This window comes from Theobroma umbraticum, unplaced genomic scaffold (genome assembly GCF_002168275.2).
Source record: "Theobroma umbraticum cultivar Fairchild unplaced genomic scaffold, ASM216827v3 scaffold_67.0, whole genome shotgun sequence".
Lineage (NCBI taxonomy): Eukaryota > Viridiplantae > Streptophyta > Magnoliopsida > Malvales > Malvaceae > Theobroma > Theobroma umbraticum.
The window spans coordinates 8,676,681-8,694,849 of record NW_018397262.1 but is presented as its reverse complement, the minus strand read 5'-3'; the positions used below and the strand labels follow the sequence as shown (position 1 = coordinate 8,694,849).

Below are 18,169 nucleotides of genomic sequence, written 5' to 3'. Positions count from 1 at the left end.
ATATATAGTTTTACTAGCCTTACTCTTATTTAATGAGTCAGTATTACTCTCATATATGAACCATCATGCATGTCAAACTCTTCAAAAATATTCTAAGAATGAAACTAATCTATACAATCTATTACTCGTCTCGAGTTACTTTCATACTGTATGATCATATATGTAATATGAAATTATGAACCACCATGCATGTCAAACTCTTCAAAAATATTCTAAACTAACCCATAGACTGTGTTACTTGTATATAGTAGTATACTCATTATGAGACAATTTCATAATACTTTCATATTTGAACCATCATCGTGCATGTCAAACTCTTCAAGAACATTTTAAGGATGAAACTAACTCATACACTTTGCTACTCGTCGAAATTATTTTCATTTGTCCCGAGTTACTTTCATTGCTACACAATGGTATACTCTATGTATAGTCATATGCTTGATGTGAAACAATTTTTTCATATTATAGATGTTGTATACTCTTTTCCTTTTCTTTTCACCAGCATTTGAGGCAAGAGAAAAGGCAAGTTCATGTTGATAATAAACGTAGGCAATTAATAGACTGAGGGAAAAAACTCAACCAAGAATAGGAATAAACCTTCTATTTTTTTCTTATTACCTACTAGAAATTGATGTCATTACAATTGCCATCTTCTTGTTTAATCTTTCCCAAAGAATGGAATGAGAATAATAATGATCAAACCCTAATTAATCAACCCTATTTCACCAAATCTACTTGTGCTTCACCACGAGAGGACTCCTCACGTAGTGATGACCATTAGACCAAATCAACTGCCCAAATACATAGCCTGCAGGCTGTCCATTACTCTTTGCCTTGAATGTCACTTCAAATTTCTTCTCTTCACCCTTCTTCTCAAATGTTAAAGTTGAAGGGTTGACTGAAACTGCAACGCCGGCCGGTGATCTGACCCGGGCTCTGTAAGTCCCTGGTGAACCAACATTCTTCACCTTCCTGCTAACCGTTGCTGAGCCACTGAACTTATCAACTGAAATGGAAGGGTAGTTGAAGTCTGACAAACTGAATGACTTGGGACAAGTGTATGGCTTGTCTGAGAACAGTCTTATCATACTTTGATTGTAGCCACGGGAACACAAGTAGTTCAAGTAATCATCAACTGTTAAGTCGTAGACAAGACCGGGATCCATTGCACGGTTTGGTCTCACGTGTCCTGCACCGTAAGCAAACGGGGTTGCCTTCTTGTTGGTTGAATCAAGCATCGGGTTCCCAGTGTTATCTCTTGTTCTTGCTGCAAAAATGAGAATTTGGTGTTGGAAAATTTGGGCAATACGTGAAGAACGAAATGGAGTAGGGAGAAAAAGAGCTTGTATATACCGCTGGTCATGATTGCAGATTTGATAGCTGATGGACTCCAGTCAGGGTGGAGGCTCTTGAGAAGGCCAACAATACCAGAAACATGGGGGCATGACATGGAGGTTCCAGACATGCTGGTGAAAGGCATCCTACGTTTGTCAGATGTTTCTTCAGATGGCCCAACTGCTTCAGAAAAAGCTGCAATGATGCTCACTCCTGGTGCAGTTATATCAGGCTGAAACGAAATAAAGATTAGAAATATTAGACATGAAAAGAAGTATCGATGCAAACCCGAAGGGTTGATGAGTTGCCATTATCGCAAACCTTGAGGATTGATGCTTCAATCACATTGGGTCCCCTAGAAGAGAAAGAAGCCATAAAAGGAGCAGGCTTTGAACCCAATTCTGTCGTCGCGGGAGTAATATATGCTGTTGGCTTCCTGGTATAAGTTCATAAACAGAATGAGTTGGCTAGTGAAGCAATGGAACTTCAAGTAGAAAGTAAGAGAGGAGCTTACTTGGTTGAGTTGATGTATGCAAAAACAGTTTCACCGTCAGTGAAACTTATGTGTGAAGCTGGGAGCAAATGAGGATCTGCCATAATTCCATTTCCACTTTTCTCATCATTGGCGAGAATCATTCCAACCGCGCCTGCAAGAAGAGCCTGCTGACTCTTGTCTGTTCTTGCGTTGACTCCTCGAACACAGACTATAATCTTCCCCTTAACCTTTTTGGGATCAAGTGTTCCAGGCTGACAGAGGATACTGCAGAAAAAGCACAAGCAAGGCAATATATATATATGGGATCAATGATGTAGAATTATGAGTACACAGGGTGGAGAGTATGATGCTTACGCGTCTGCAACTGATGCGTTGGCTGCTTTAGCCGTTTCAGCACTGATCAATGGATAGAAACTCCTAGAAGACAAGCTTGAAATAGCCATGCTTGCTCCCTGGCAGCGGATACAATTATAACAGGTAATAAACCATTGCAAAGGTTAAATTAGTGAACCTGTTAAAATATATTGTAAAAGATACCTTGAGGCGCTTGTCGTTGCCTAGTTCAACATAACTGATGAAGTCCCGGTCAAGTGTGCTAGCACCAATGGTAAACACCCAGGGTGACACATTCGTTACAGTTTCTGGATCTGGTCCGTCGTTGCCAGCAGAAGCAACCACAGAAATGCCTTTCCTCATAGCATGGAAGGATCCAATCGAAGTCCCATCTTCAAAAAATTCAGCTATTTCACCACCCAATGACACAGAAAGCACGTCAACACCATCGCTTATTGCAGCATCATAGGCAGCCAGGATATCTGCATCAAAACACTCGTTGCCATCGATGGGGGGCCAGCATACTTTGTAAGCAGCCACACGAGCTTTTGGTGATCCTCCTTTTGCAGTTCCATTACCAAAACCTAATACGTTTGCTCCAGGAACAAAGCTGCCACCAGCTGTTGATAGTGTGTGGGTTCCATGGCCCTGGTTGTCCCTTGCAGTCTCGAGGGTGGCATTGAGTTTACCATCAAGGAAAGCTGCATAACCTTTGTTGAAGTACTTTGCTCCGATCAGCTTCCTGCATTTCCAATAACAAAATTGCACCCTGTTAAATCATCTGAACCAAGACAACAGGCTTAGCTGTTTAACCAAGCCTTCCCCTAAGCTGTTAAATCATCTTCGCACTAGGTGCTGTTTACCAGCCGCAACTCTCCTGGTCACAACTATTTCACATTGTGGAATTCTCGTCACCATTGATGCTAAAGTTATAAATTGCTATACACCCTCTAGCCCAACAAGCCCAAGCAGCCATGGTGTAAGTAATATCTTGGATATTGACTTTTAACCAAGAGAATATATACAGAAATAGGAGGTTAAAGGGTGGCACAATAGGCACTTCACTTTATGCTTTCTGTAGTCAACATCAAGATCAGAAAAACAAAAAATAAAAAGGGACATGGTGGAGAGCATCAAAGGGAAAATAAAGAGGACCCTGGGGGGCCTTCAAAATGGATATTTAGAAAACCATAGACTCAAAGAGAAAATGTCCTTATTCCCCTTTTGCTTTAATCTTTTCTGTTCTCAATATTTAAGAGAATGCTCTTCCTTTCCCTTGTTGTTACTTTTTTCTCAATTTATTATTGAAAAAGGATAAGTTTGGCCTTCACTTTATCCCTACAACAATCAATGATTAAATAACTTTATCACTTTGTTATGATTCTAAGTCTAGTCTTATCAGATTGGCATTGTTAACGCCTGAACTTTAGCTTTCAGGTCTTAGCATAAACACACATGGTAAGAGAGATTTGGGTAGGGATCTTGCTTCAAAACATGAAAACTGCCATAACTTTCACTGATAAAACTTGAAGAACAAAGAGAAGAGCTGAAGGTTTGCCTTTCAAGTTTAACTGTCTAACTTGGGTTTGAAACTGGAAAAGAAAATGGTTTCACCAACATACACAATCAAGCCATGTGCATGAATGCAGAAGGCAGCAGAGACCACCTAGTATTTTATTCTAAGAAAAGATGTCATTTTCAAAAACCTAGATCCTAGTTCAAGCTGCTTAAAGACTAATGCACCCGGATCTAAGACAACAAATTGCCACTCAATTACATACATACATACATACATACATACATACATACATAAGTGGTGTGTAAATGAAAACATCATGAGACCAAAAGTATCAATCTTGTTAAACACTAAACAAGGATTAGAAATTAGCATAAACCTCATGTGAAGTAGTGAAGATTAGGCACCTAGATAATCAAATTGGCTGGAAAGATTTATGAAATGCAATGATGGACAAAGGGAATTAGGAAACATTTTTTCTTTTAATTTTTCAGAAACTCCCTAGAATGTGAGATTCACATATGAATTCCATTATCACTGCATACCCTGAAAAGCATGGCCAGTTAGACAACTTTAAAAGACAAAAAGAAATGAACTTTAAGGAATGGGCCCTTCTTCTTTCAAACTTTACCTCATAATTGAGCTTGCTATTACACACATATATATAATATATATATACAGAAGGAAATACATTATAGTGATATATACAATTGTTTTATAAATTGATCTGTCCGGTAAAAACTTATAGTTTCCTAATTTAGCAAGGAGAGGACTCGTTTTCTTTAACAAACAAACATTTTGGCATTGAATGATTTGGCAGGCTTTTTACAGATATTCATTCCTTAAAGTCAAGCTTTCACCAAAGGTAAATTCTTTAAAGTAAAAATTGGGGGGGGGGTTGGGAATCAGAATGAAACCTGTTGCAGTGAACTCCATCATCAGGATCGTTCTGACAGGATCCTTTCCACCTTGACGGGATAGGCCCATCCCTTCATCGCTAAAGCTCTTCGATTCCGGCCACACACCTAGGCACAACCCCGTCACACAGAAGAGAAAAGCATTTGCACCCAAAAAAATAAAGGGTCAAAAATTATGGCAATTGACAAGCAAACAGTGGCACACATCATTGATACACAAAGCAAAAAGAATGGCAAAAGCAAGAATGTGCAGTCAAAAATTATTAGCTACTGACCCTACCACTGTCAGAGTGGATATATGTTTACACATATGATTATGTATATCTGCAGATTAACAGAAAGCTGGTCTTTCAACCTGATATATGCTTTCAAAAAAGCTGTTCTTTTGATCAATTTGTTTTGGTTTTTTAACACTAAAATTGCCATGAATTCATTGGGAAAAAATCATTTCTACTAATTGTAGAATGATTAAGTCAAAACAATAACAGACAGAATTAGCAGATTATCAGAGAGTCAACTTCAGAGTGTCATGTGATGGAAATTGAGTTTGAGCTTGAAACGTGTACAACATCAAATCAGAAACCCCAAAAATTTTTCATGCAAAAAACAGTATGGGGATCGTTCAGTTTCCAAGAATGGGATTGAAATGTTTCAACCTGTGTCAAGGTTTCCGATGATTGTATCTTCACCAAACCTTGACTTTTTCCAGATAGAGGAAGAATGGATGACTCCATCATTCTCTAATCCGAGGAAATCCCATGACCGTGTGGTGTGCAGCTTTCTCCCTTTGTTCAAGAAAACCGACACAACTTCCGGATGCTCTGCATTGATCAAGAAGAAAAAACAATGATTGACATGAGTGATTCTGAGATTAGAAACAGCAGAAAGAACAAAGGAAAAAACGGAGAAACAGAGGCGGAAACTGGAAAGATGGCTGCATACGGTCGGCATTAAAACAGTGAGAATTTAGAAATATGCTAGACGAAATCGAACTTCTTACTTGCAATCTCTGCTGCTTCTTCCTCATCCAGGACAGCAGCAAAACCGTTGATGTTTTGAGTATACGAGTAGAATATCTTCTCTTTGGCTTTGTCAGTGCTGCATAAATATATTGAAGCAAATGCAGTGAATTGCAGTTTATTCTGCATTTAAAAGGAAAACGGAGAATCTCTTGTCCTGTTAGTATCAAACTCTATACCTCCCGACGAATGAACCTAGCAAATCATAATGAGAATTCGTCGCTTGATGAAGGTCAGCCGCTGTGGGCTCTATACCATGTTTATGCTCTCCCAAGTACACTATGTAAGACTGAAAACAGAGAAGAGATTTCCAGTCAAACACTTATCTACATTATGAACAAGAAAAGATTGAAGCTCGAAACTCTACAGAAGTTTCAAGATAAACCCAGAATGAGTCCTGGTACCAAGAATCAATGAAAATTCAGCAAGCAAACCAAATTCAATAACTTTCTCAAATGAAAAAAAAAAATAATAATGGAAGATGGTGCTCGCCTTTTTGATAGCAAAAGTGGGACTCTGCAAAAGAGAGAAAAGAAACACTGGTAAAAGCAAAGAAGAAAGGATTGAAAGCCTCATTGCTTTGCTTTAGAAATATCTCTCTTCCCTTCTCCTCTGCTCACCTCTCTTTGTGAAGAAGAAAGTATAACAAATAAACACACAAAGAGCTCTGCTTTCCCCTGTTTTTAAAACTCTGTTTTTGCTTGTATTTAGAAACAAATTTGCATTGAAACTCTTCCATTGTGCAAGCAACTTTTTAGGGAATGGATTGATTTAGGAGCTAACAATTTTTTTAAAAAAATATTCATTCAGATTACATTTTATTTTGTTTACAGTTGTGATTTGGTTGGAATTCTTGTGAATCACTAAATTTTTTTCTTTTTATTTTTGTGTTTAATTATGTGAAAATTTAATTAATTAATACCCAAATTAGTGGCCACCAGTTGGGTAATTATAAGAAAATTTTCTATATATAAAGTCTTTTAAAAAATTCCAAAAATATTTACATATTTTGCAAATCAATTTATGAATAATAAAAATCAAATCAAATTAAATGGAGCTCGAATACTCCAAAAATATTCTTTGTGGAAATTTGTTAATGCTACAAGAAAAGTCAATTTAGTTGAAATTATAATTAGTAAAAAGTGAACTTGGAAAGGTTTGATTAGGAAATATTTAAGGAGATTTTATTATTAAATAGATTATATTATATACGTATATTAGGAAAATAAATAAAGGGATACAATTTTGTGAGCATATACATATAGACTAGGTAAGTACAACCTATAAATTGATAATTTAGAGCATATTATTAATTAATTTTATAAAGCTAGTAGCCATAGCATGGTTAAGTTGATAAGGTTGTACCCATGGCTACTTGTTTAAGCAGTTTAGAGAGGGATACCCAAATCTGAATCCCATTAAAATTTAACTACTTATATCTTATACAAACTTATTAAAAATCAACATTTAATATTTGTATCCAATTATTAATATTAAATCAAAATTTAATATTAAAAATTATTATTTATAATCGAATTTTAGTAATAGATATTTTATGATTGTTATTTGAATTTTATTGAAACTATTAATTTTATTATTTAAATTTTATCGAAACTTTTTTATAAAATATTTTAATCTTACTTAATCGGTCGGTCCATTTTTTGGGCCTTGGCCTCTTCCTAAATCTAATCGTATTACTTAGTTGAAACAAGAATGTCTGTCCTTATGCTTCACTATTCCATATCCATCTGAAACAAACCGAACAGAACCTACTGTGCTTTGGTCTTCGGAGTTTGGTCTTGGGTTAAGGCCCAATGGGCTTTATATAGGCTCAAGGAAACCAGTTTATTTATGCTTGCAAGCCTTTTAAATTTTTTCTTTCTATTATTTGGTAGTCTCAAATATTTTCTAAAAAAATAATTATTTCCATGACTAATAAGGGTATATACACGGTTAATTTGGTTAAATTTTTTTTTCTTTTTTAACCAAATATAATGCAAAATATAATGCCGTTTAGACGGTTGGAATTAGCTAAATGTTGCGTAAATCAATGTATTTTATCCTTGTTTTTACATTATCCGATTAACTAAATTGACCGAAGCAAATATTATTATTAATTTTTGGGTGCCTGCCACGTGGTGACAGTGGGATTCAGGTGGATCTCAGGCCCAGGAAATGCAAGGTTGATAGCAACAACAGTAGTCTAATCTTGCGGCTAGGAAGGAACTGATGCTGCTAATCTTCTCGCTTCTAGGGTTTGGAGTTTTCAACATCTCCAAAACCACCCAAAGGCATCATCTTCCGTTTCCTTTCTCTCTCTGTCTCTCAATCAAAGGCCTTTGTCCTTCCTTTCTTCCACTCTCAGGCACTTGAGCAAGAAAAATCCCATTTTTCGAAATATCCAAAGAAAGCAAGCTCTCAGCTTTGTTAAGTATTTTCTGTAAGTATCGTTTCTCTCTCTCTCTCTGTTTCTATCACAGAACCCAAAGTTGTTATTGGCTAGAAACTGAAGTTATAGTTTCAAAGATTTCTGCTTTATATTGTATAAAACTAGAAATAGAATTCCTCAGTTTTTTGTGTGAGGGGTATAGACTGAGAGAGACAGAGAGAGCGAGGGAAGAGGAAAAGTTTCATTCTTTTGTATTATATGGGGAAATCAGGAGGTAGAAGAAAGAAGGGTAGTTCAAACCAGGTTTCAGTTGATAATAATTCCACTAATACAACTAGTTCACATGTTAATGGTGGTGTTGATTTAGACTCTTCAATATTTTTGAAGAGAGCCCATGAGCTCAAAGAAGAAGGCAATAAGAAGTTTCAGAATAAGGACTACGCGGCTGCTTTTCAACACTATGATAATGCTCTTAGGCTTATCCCCAAAACTCACCCTGATCGAGCTGTCTTTCACAGCAATAGAGCTGCTTGTTTGATGCAAATGAAACCTATCGATTATGACACTGTCATTGCTGAGTGTACTATGGCTCTTCAGGTTCAGCCTCGCTTTGTTCGAGCTCTTCTTAGGAGGGCTCGGGCTTTTGAGGCCATAGGGAAGTATGAAATGGCGATGCAGGATGTGCAGCTCTTGTTGGGGGATGACCCCAATCACAAGGATGCTTTGGAGATTGTCAGGAGACTAAGGACTGCATTGGGTCCTTGCCAGGAGGCTCAGCAGGACCTCCAGAGCCGCCCTTCCCCAGCTGCACTTGGGGCTTCTGCTGTTCGTGGTGCCCCAATTGCTGGCCTTGGGCCTTGTTTACCTGCTCGCCCGGTGCCTAAGAAGACGGCAGTATCACCTCCTGGAGGATCGGTTGTATCACCAATGAATAAGCTGGAGAAGCACCAAATCAATTTAGCAACTGAAAATGGTCCTGAGAATAAGGCCCAGTTGCCAAAACTTGTGCTGAAGCCCTTGGGTGGTTCTTTGAAAGCAACCGATAATATCAATAAGGATGGCCAGAGAGAACAGTCTTTTTCTGCTTCTGTCCGTGGGCAGGTTCCGGAGAAGGCAGTTCAATGGAGGCCATTAAAACTCGTTTATGATCATGACATAAGGCTTTCCCAAATGCCAGTTAATTGCAGCTTCAAAGTGTTAAGAGAGATTGTCAGCAAACGTTTTCCTTCATCTAAGTCAGTTTTGATCAAGTATAAGGATAATGATGGAGATTTGGTAACAATTACCTCTACGGCAGAACTCAGATTGGCAGAGTCTTCCATTGAAGCTCTTCTTCCAAAAGAGCCAGAAGCAGATAAAACCAGTGGATTTGGGATGTTGAGATTGCACATTGTTGAGGTAAGTCAAGAGCAGGAGCCACCATTGCCAGAAGAAGACGAGGAAAAGCCTTTGGAGAGTGAGGGAACCAAGGCAGATGAAAGTGGGTCTCACTCATCTCTTGGTGAATCTGTGTCCGATGGTGTTGATACTGATATTGAAAAAGCAGAGAAAGAAGCTTCAAACGAAAAAGCAGGGGCTTCAGAAGATCCAGAGTGCAAGGAAGTGGAGATGGATGATTGGCTGTTTGAGTTTGCTCAGCTTTTCCGCACCCATGTGGGTATTGACCCTGATGCTCATATTGACTTGCATGAGCTTGGGATGGAGCTCTGTTCAGAGGCACTTGAGGAGACGGTTACAAGTGAGGAAGCTCAAATCCTCTTTGACAAAGCTGCTGCCAAGTTCCAGGAGGTGGCTGCATTGGCATTTTTTAATTGGGGAAATGTTCATATGTGTGCTGCAAGGAAACGGATTCCCTTAGATGAGTCTGCTGGGAAGGAGGTCGTGTCAGCACAACTTCAAGTGGCTTATGACTGGGTTAGGGAAAAGTATTCTTTGGCCAGAGAGAAGTATGCGGAAGCACTCTTAATCAAGCCGGACTTTTATGAAGGGCTGCTGGCGCTGGGACAGCAGCAATTTGAAATGGCCAAACTTAATTGGTCTTTTGCACTTGCGAAAAAAATAGATCTCTCAAGCTGGGATCCTGCAGAGACACTTCAACTTTTTGACAGTGCGGAGGAGAAGATGAAATCTGCCACTGAGATGTGGGAGAAGCTGGAGGAGCAGAGAGTAAATGAGTTGAAAGATCCAAATTCAAGTAAGAAGGAGGAATTGTTGAAGAGGAGGAAGAAACCTGGAAGTGGTGCTGAAAGTGAGCTCTCAGGAACTGGTAGTCAGGGTGAGCTTTCAGCTGAGGAAGCAGCTGAACAAGCAGCTGTGATGAGATCACAAATACATCTTTTCTGGGGCAACATGCTCTTTGAACGATCCCAAGTTGAATGCAAATTAGGAATGGATGGTTGGAAAAAAAATCTGCATACTGCTGTTGAGCGCTTCAAGCTTGCTGGAGCTTCTGAAACTGACATATCTACGGTTTTGAAGAACCATTGCTCGAATGTAGATGCTGTGGAAGGTGGTGAAAAGAAGGTTGTTGGTGAAGCAGACAGCAGTGAGGTGAAACAAACATCTGACAAGTGATATAGAGTTGATGTTTCCTGTCACTTTGATGGCTTTGGTGAGTTCACCTTCTACAATCCTGTGTATGAGCTGCAAAATGAAGTGCTTTTTTACCTCAGCTGCAGGAAGGGAGTGTCGAGATTTTTTCCTTGCAAATGAAAATTTGGGGCCCATTAGTGATGAGTGTTGTACTTGAAAGATTTTGGGTTTTAAGGTTTCTGTTTTAACCTTTAAAGGGACCTTCGTTCTTTTTTGTCATAAGATTATTGGCAATACCAATGAGTCTTTCAATAAGCAACTTTGTGTGATCTAATTTAAATCCCACATGAGTCTTACTTGATGAACATACGCGACATATGTTGATATTTTGTAATTCATTTACTCAATGTAACGTTGATGTATGGGCCTGATGAAATCTTTTGGTCTCTGCATTCCGCCTCGAGATTCATGTCATGATGGGCTTTTAAGCCTTGGACTGATTCAACTTAAAAGAGCAGAAGGCAAAAAAAGATGCTAATAATATTCCCTCCATATTCCCAGTTACGCAAACTTGTTCTTGTTCCACTCCCTTTCACTCTCTCTCTCTCTCTCTCTGTCTTTCCATATTCTGAGGTTCTCAGTTATTATCGCTAGAATATTCGATTGTCAACTAGCAAGTAGATATTCACGTACTGTTGAAGGTGAAACTTTACTATCCTTCCAATAGAAGCTTGATTTCTGCTTCTGAAGAGCAAACTCTTCTGCATGTGATCATTCTGCTGACTTCTCTGAGTTGGTTTGTTAGTTATTTATCTATTTGGTATTGACTTGTGGACGTGGTGCTTCTGTTTCTTACATCTTTACAATTGCTGTTCTTAATGCAACCTCATTGCTCTCAGCGTCAGCTCTGTTAACCCTTTTCTTAGTTGGAGCTGGTATGGACTTTGAAGGTTTAGGTCGAGGTCTTTTTGACTTCTATGACAGTGAAGGATGGTTACATTCATCGAGCTGGTATGTATGTAGATGTAGGAAAGATAGAAACAACCTCACGATAGTGATTCCTTAGCAAGTGGGGTGACTTCAATTCACATGTCAGAGACATTTTCTTTATCCATCTGCCCTCTGCCATCTGCTGATGATCATGGCTACAAACTTTTTTCAGAAACAGAACCCATCTTGCATGTTTTGCTACGATTGGAGCCTCTGTACTGAACTGGCGGGGAAGAAAACCCAGTTCTTAAGGCTGGGAGGTGAACCGCTAGACCACATGGCCAGGTTTTCCATTTGATTCTGGTGTTTGCACCCTTATCCTTCATTTACTTGTCATTTATGACAACATGGTGGCTTTTTCTTTTGACTTGGTGACAGTTTATTTATAAATAAAATTAAGGTTCTTGAGTTGGTTAGTCTTAGTCTTGTCTAGGCCAAAATCCACTAAAGAGTATGTGAGTTTATCGTGTCAATGACTTCTCAATGTGGAGGCCGGAAAGTCATGGCTGCATTCATTGCAAAGTGGTCAAGCTGTGTACCGGCATGTTTTGTCTCCATGTTTTTTTCTTCAGCTGTTACATAGTTTAGTTAGTGCTTGGTTAGATAGTCAAGAATGCTTGGTTAGATAATCAAGAGTGAATCTTAAAAGCAGCAATCGAGAAAATAGAAACCAATGGTTAAGTTTCAACCTTCATTGCTGACTTATTAGCATTTGCAATCAAAGCAGACAGACCCTGTATTCATATCCTTGGATGAAAGATGTTTTCAGATAGATTTGAGTGTTTTTTGTGATGATTTATCTCGGGCATCACAGAACTGATTGAGTAAAATCCTTCTCAAAATCTAAATCACAGTATAAATCAATCAATTTTCAAGTTTCAACCAAATCATATTGTATTCCTGAATTTCTGTTATCAAGGATAGTATGTTCATGTCAAAGGAAACCAATACCTATGTACATGGAGACATGAATTCGATCTGAACAAAAGAATCATCTTTACAGAAACCCTGCACTCTAAAATCTTCATGGGGCGCTATAAATACCACTGCCTTAAACATACTTCCTTTGTTCTTTACACAATGGTGGAATCTTAGAATCCTTTCCAGGTGTTTAGAACTTCATGAAAGACATCAGCTATCAGCTCCCTGTCTGCACATTGCAGGAAAGCATTAAAATCATCTCGAATATCATATATTTTACCAAACCTCACAAGATATCTCATGCAACTGGACTTCAGTTTTGGCAGCTGATACAAAGCTGCATTTTGGAGCCTCTCAAGAACATTCTTTGTATCAATATCTTCCAGGAGACTCTCGTGGCATGCTTCTTTCAAGTCCGCGATATCATACTTATCAGCTGCCTGGAGAAGTGCCAGTCTGTGAGTCAGAAATTCTTCATGTTTGATGTTTCCGTAAATGTAACTGAGGAAAGCCTGACAAGCTTCAATTGACATGTCAGAGATGTTTATGGTTGACAGTTCTTTCTCTTTCAGGTTATGTGAAAACATGCTGTGGAAAACAGGTGATCTTGCAGCAAGAACTGCACGATGGGCTCCAATGCTTCCATCAGAAGCATTGATGATGATGTCTGTGTGGATGCCTTCTGTTAACATTCGACCAAGGCATGCAAGAGCTGTTGCATTTGATTGCTTTTGTGTGAACCCTTCAGCCCATATGGAGCAAGGTTCCCCACCCTGTCAATGAACAGCGAAACCATAATTGTTAATTCAGGTATGATGCTAAACAACACACTCTTTCGGATCACTAGATTTCACTCTCATCAGCATTAGTTTCCACAAGAGACCTTGAACAGCAGTGTTAAATTCATGATTTGAAACATCAGGATGAGAACTTACGTTTGGAGATGCAGTCTTCAGATCCAGAAACTCAACGTCAATAATGAATTTCCCTGTTAAAGGAACCTCAATCTGCCAGACGAAATCATCATTGATCTTCAGCTGTTTGTCTGTTATTTCTGTAAAACAGAGAATCAGATCGAAGTTAATTGTCTTAGCTTAGAGGACGTGACTTTCCAGCAGCATCAGAAACCAAAATCAATCAGAAAATGCTTTCAAAAACATGTGAGTTCTTCCATATTCACCAGCATATATGCTTTTTACCATCAAAATATGAACTGGTGGCTCAAAATAAATGATCAATTTGCAGAAGCAGCATCTACCTGGATGAGTGAAAGCCCTTCGATCTCCTGTAGAGCAGACAACGCGGATGATGAAGGAAGCAATTGGAGGATTTTCTCTTGTTAGATTTGATATCTCCGGGTACAATTTAACATACAAAACCCTGTTCCTCTCCACCGACAAATGCCTTGAATCCAGATAAAAGAAGCAAGAAGAGATAAGAACGAGGTTCCTTTGCCCTCATAACTAAAGCCATAAAAGACTTGCAATACTACAAAAACAAAAAAAAGCATGCTTTTTCAGCAACCAAACAAAACATCAAACTTTCACTCAAACCTTAAAAGTTTTCAACAGTTTAGTTTCACCAATGTGCAACACAGGATTTTGTCAGGGACATAAACCAGGGTCAAAGTGATCAACAAAGAACACGCTTGCTAAAATTGAGAATTCTGCAATATTCTTTCATGATGAACAACAACAAATTCTAGAAACTCAGAAAAACAGAAACAAACCAAAGGACAAGCCTAAAAGGGTTATCTAAATGCAGGGACTTGTATCCAAATTTCCAGGGACGAGAAGCCAAACTAATGCGTGATCAAAGCATCATAGTTTTGTTTTTTGAATCTTTGTAAACAGATGGAGAGAAAGAAGGAAGCTAAAGATAAACAATCAGACCAATTCCACTTGCCGATCTTGAAAGGATCGGATTTGCGGTAAGTGCAGGAAGCAAGATTGTCTATCCTCCATTGAGCAAGGCGAGCAGTGGTTTCGACTCTATAGGCAGACTCGCTCATCCTAGACAAAGCGAGGGCCGCAGTGATCTCATGGATGCAATCAAATATCCCCTCGAAGAAATACTCCCCGGACTTTCCCAGGTTTACTGTTACAATATCGTTCTCTCCACATAAATACTTGAATTAAACAAAAAAAAAATAAGAAAAATGAAAACAACCCAGTTCTCTCTTCTGTCTGTAAAACACTGCTGTGTGTTGCCTGGAAAAGATTACAGACAGGAGAGAACTGGTGAAGTTTATGTCAAAGTTTGAAGGGTTGTTGCTGTTTTTTTTTTCCTTTGTTATTTCAAAGGTTTCAGGTACACAAGGCCGTTGGTGTTGCTTTACGCTAGTGATGGTGAAGTATGATCGTATTGGCAGGGGAAGAGAGAGAGTTTGAGGAAGATTTGGTGAAATGTTGGTTGGATTTTGCACTGAAATTCAGGTGGGAGGGGCGCGTGGGGGTTATTTATTGGCTTGGTCGAGTCCTTGGATGGTTTCTCATTATGGGATTTCTAAGTAAACTACTATTTCGCTAGGGAAGGGGGAGGGGGGGGCGCGGGGGGTTGTGGTTGTTTCTGGAGGAATTAGTTTTGGTGCTTTGAAGCAAAGAATCTAATACTTTCTTTTATTTGTTTGTCTGTCAGCTGCAATCCATTCTCATTCTATTCCTCTTTGACACTCATTTCTAGGCCATCCATGCATTGGCGTGCACCCAATTCAACTCCCATTCATTGGATCAGTGTCATGCATTCTTCCCTCGCTTTCTTCTTAGTTTTTATGTCAATAAAACCCAATAAAAGAACCGAAAATTCTTAAAAAATACAGAACAGAGTTAGCAAGCTTTCGTTGCAGTTTAAGAATGGCTTTTGCTTGAGGGGAGGTTTAAAGATAAATACGTAGTCCTTTTTAAGTTAAATCATGAATTGTAATCAATCCATCTGCCTATGCCCAAATTAAGAAGGGAGGGAGGTCGGGAAGAAAAGAAAAGGACAAGTAAACTAATAAAGCCTTTAGCACACCAAAGATTCTTATGTGTAAGCATCAAATTGCAGATGAGGTCACTCACCTTATCTTTCAACATTGTGTCCATTAATCATAAAGAGTAGCCAAGATCAAGTCCCCATCTGATTAAGTAAGATTACCCCAAAGTTAATTAGCTTAACATGATATATTCATATCAATATGAATATGGAAAAACAGTCACCAACGAATAAAAACCATGTACATCGATTATAAACTTAATATTACAGGAAGAAGTACATGCTTTCAAGCAATGGGGTATTGGTTTTGTAATCATTTGAACAAACAGGCAGGAGGAGAAGGCAAGTGGGCAATTTTTTATATCAACCAAAGAAGGAAATGGCCATGGAGGCATTGATTAGCAACTGGCTTGGAATCTTTGATTTCTTTGTTTATTCTTGATGTTAGTGTAACACACAATTTTTCCTCTTCGACTGGGGAGACAAGAAAGGTATCTTTGCGGGACAGGCATGGAAGAATCCTTTAAGCATCCCAATCTTGCAAGAAATCTGAACAAAGACATCTCAAATGATCTCAGCCATACACCTAGGACATAGCCAGGAAAGATAGGCATAGCCCACTCGTAAACAGTCTGATGTTTCTACCTTCTTTCCTTTACACTAATTCAGTGTACAGTAGGATACTTATTTGGGAGCCTAGGGCATTTCAGTTTTCAATATGACATAATTGATAGATAGACAGCTGCTGTTTTGCACCGTCATTTCTAAGGCCACTTTGACTGAACCATTGGTTAGAGTTTTTGGGCGTGTGTGTAAGTTCTTTTAACAAGGGTGGCTAGCTAAACAGGAAATGACATAAACTCTGAAACCCCATTGGGAAAATTGGCATTAGAATTAAAGATTTAAACTACTATGGATAGAAAGATTAGCTTTACTCTCAACAACCTTTATTTGGTTTTATTTCTGTGACCAATCGCATGATGAGTCCTCATCACCAAATGCCACTGCACTATAAATAAAAGATTCTACAGTGTTTCTTGATTTGTGCCTAATTAATGACTAAATTTAGTTTAATGGTATTATAAGACTAGATTTACAAGGTGGGGTAAAGCATGATTATTTTTTGTATGTGGATGTCACTCTCGAAATATGAGTCTATTGTTATATTTGTATCATTTTTCTATAAATACAAAAAATTTTTGAAATCAGATAATATAAATGGTATTCATATATTTTTTGATTTGATAAAAAAGAATTCAAATCTTACTTTTTAAATGAGATCATGCACCTATTACTTAATCGAATTCTTGAATACAGTTGGTTCTTATATTTGTATTGCTTACTCAGCATGACTATACGTGATTTGTTTATTTAATAAATTTGGTTTTGGACCTACTAATCCTTTGTCTTAATTTCATAAGTATCTCCCAAACATATTAAAATCTTAATTCTCGATCAATATTAGATGAATCCTAAATATCTTCTGATAAAAAGGAAAACAACCCACACTCTTGAATCTTATATTATCACCTAACAATAAAGACAATAGTATGTGAAAGTGACATTCAATTAGATAAAACACTGAGAAAGACAATTGGGTTGTGGGGCTTCATAATCTTGCTATCAACTTGTTGTTCAAAGTTTGAAGGGTGGGTGTACTTGGATAGTCTGGGTGACACATGGCGACTGTCGAATGCACTTGTCAAACTAATTAATTTTAGCTTAATGACGTGTATTTGACAAAGGGTGGCCTGGTTGAACTTTTGGTTAATCTAATTAGAGCAGATGGACAGGCTATGTGTTGCAGCTAAATTCATGTCATAGACGCATAGTCATCAAATGAATGCATTTCTTTAGATCGAGCACACAACAATTTTCACCTATTAGAATCATTTTCTTTGTCTGTCACATGATTTAGTAGATTTCTTTAATGATTGAAAGGGTCGGTTATCTAGAAATTGAGCATATCCGGAATTCCTGAAGTAAACATATCCGATGCAATTGACCATTAATTTCATGATTGTTTTGTATAGTTTTGATTGCTTGTTAAACAGAAAAAAACCATCTGATATAGCTTTCAGGAATGCATAACAGGATCGAGTCTGCAGTTTTGAAGTTTGAATGATGGGAACCAAGCAACCAGCAACAGGAACTGGGGCAACAGGAGATTTTTTGTACATCAGACAGCCTGCGGTTTTCTATAGATTGTTCTTGTTATGGATAACCCTTTGCATTCAGCTTCAATGGTACTAGACTTCAGGTTGCCTTCAACTAAGAACATTTTCTGATGAGCCTACATTAACAAAACAGGATTAAATTTAGTAAAGAACTGATTGATATTTCTGCACTTTTTTGGTTGTTTACTGCTTGTTGTTTGCCAAAACATCAACTACCATTCCAGATTTGCCGTTTGGAAGTAACTGGTTTGGTAGGATGTTAAGTGGGCTGGATCAGCCTAAACCTTATCTTTAGCCCAATGAATACTCTCAAGACATCTCGGGGTGACATTTCAAATTATTCTCTCACTTAATTGCCTTGGAACCAAATTTGGAAGGCATAAATACTGTTTCCATCTTTAATGTGAATCCTTTCCCTGATTGTTGTAAACTACAATGATGAACAATAGCTTCTTCGTCAATGATCTCTAGGTTTTTTTCCCAATGCTATTGGCAAAGACAGATTCAGGAAAGAACAGCGACAAATAAGGGGATAAGGCATTATCCTTTGGAGAGAGAACCCATACATCTG

At 38.2% G+C, this 18,169-nt stretch overlaps 3 protein-coding genes across 4 annotated transcripts; 1 reads left to right on the top strand and 2 right to left on the bottom strand.

Annotated features, from left to right (window-relative positions):
- Nucleotides 1-586: 586 nt before the first annotated feature.
- LOC110419184 (subtilisin-like protease SBT5.4) lies at nucleotides 587-6,265 on the bottom strand. The gene is given in 12 exon segments (XM_021432115.2): nucleotides 587-1,267; nucleotides 1,354-1,567; nucleotides 1,657-1,771; nucleotides 1,850-2,095; nucleotides 2,186-2,283; nucleotides 2,369-2,906; nucleotides 4,598-4,667; nucleotides 4,670-4,705; nucleotides 5,254-5,418; nucleotides 5,598-5,695; nucleotides 5,796-5,905; nucleotides 6,109-6,265. Coding segments are annotated over 12 exon segments (2,310 nt in total). The 5' UTR covers nucleotides 6,193-6,265; the 3' UTR covers nucleotides 587-731.
- A 1,572-nt stretch (nucleotides 6,266-7,837) lies between these two features.
- Nucleotides 7,838-10,893, top strand: PHOX2 (Octicosapeptide/Phox/Bem1p (PB1) domain-containing protein / tetratricopeptide repeat (TPR)-containing protein). 2 transcript variants are annotated; one of them, XM_021431862.2, is made up of 2 exons: nucleotides 7,839-8,056; nucleotides 8,603-10,893. In XM_021431862.2, the coding sequence occupies exon 2, from the start codon at nucleotides 8,672-8,674 to the stop codon at nucleotides 10,577-10,579; it is 1,908 nt and encodes a 635-aa protein (XP_021287537.1). In that variant the 5' UTR covers nucleotides 7,839-8,056; nucleotides 8,603-8,671; the 3' UTR covers nucleotides 10,580-10,893. The 2 variants fall into 2 exon arrangements, with proteins under 2 accessions (XP_021287536.1, XP_021287537.1); XM_021431861.2 differs by having other exon boundaries at nucleotides 7,838-10,893.
- Nucleotides 10,894-12,135: 1,242 nt separating this feature from the next.
- On the bottom strand, nucleotides 12,136-14,973 carry LOC110419010 (BTB/POZ domain-containing protein). Its single transcript, XM_021431863.2, has 4 exons — nucleotides 14,341-14,973; nucleotides 13,707-13,852; nucleotides 13,384-13,502; nucleotides 12,136-13,221 (listed from the first exon to the last, which is right to left on the bottom strand). Exons 1-4 carry the CDS (start codon nucleotides 14,457-14,459, stop codon nucleotides 12,619-12,621), a joined length of 987 nt encoding a protein of 328 aa, XP_021287538.1. The 5' UTR covers nucleotides 14,460-14,973; the 3' UTR covers nucleotides 12,136-12,618.
- Between the last annotated feature and the right edge of the window lie 3,196 nt (nucleotides 14,974-18,169).

Excerpts from the sequence above, each read along its gene's own strand:
- PHOX2 (XM_021431861.2), top strand. The coding sequence starts at position 8,264 with ATGGGGAAATCAGGAGGTAGAAGAAAGAAGGGTAGTTCAAACCAGGTT.
- LOC110419010 (XM_021431863.2), bottom strand. The coding sequence starts at position 14,459 with ATGAGCGAGTCTGCCTATAGAGTCGAAACCACTGCTCGCCTTGCTCAA. Across the intron at positions 13,853-14,340 it reads AAGATCGGCAAGTGGAATTG|GCATTTGTCGGTGGAGAGGA; the intron begins GTCTGATTGTTT and ends TCTGGATTCAAG. Across the intron at positions 13,222-13,383 it reads TGAAGACTGCATCTCCAAAC|GGTGGGGAACCTTGCTCCAT; the intron begins GTAAGTTCTCAT and ends GTTCATTGACAG.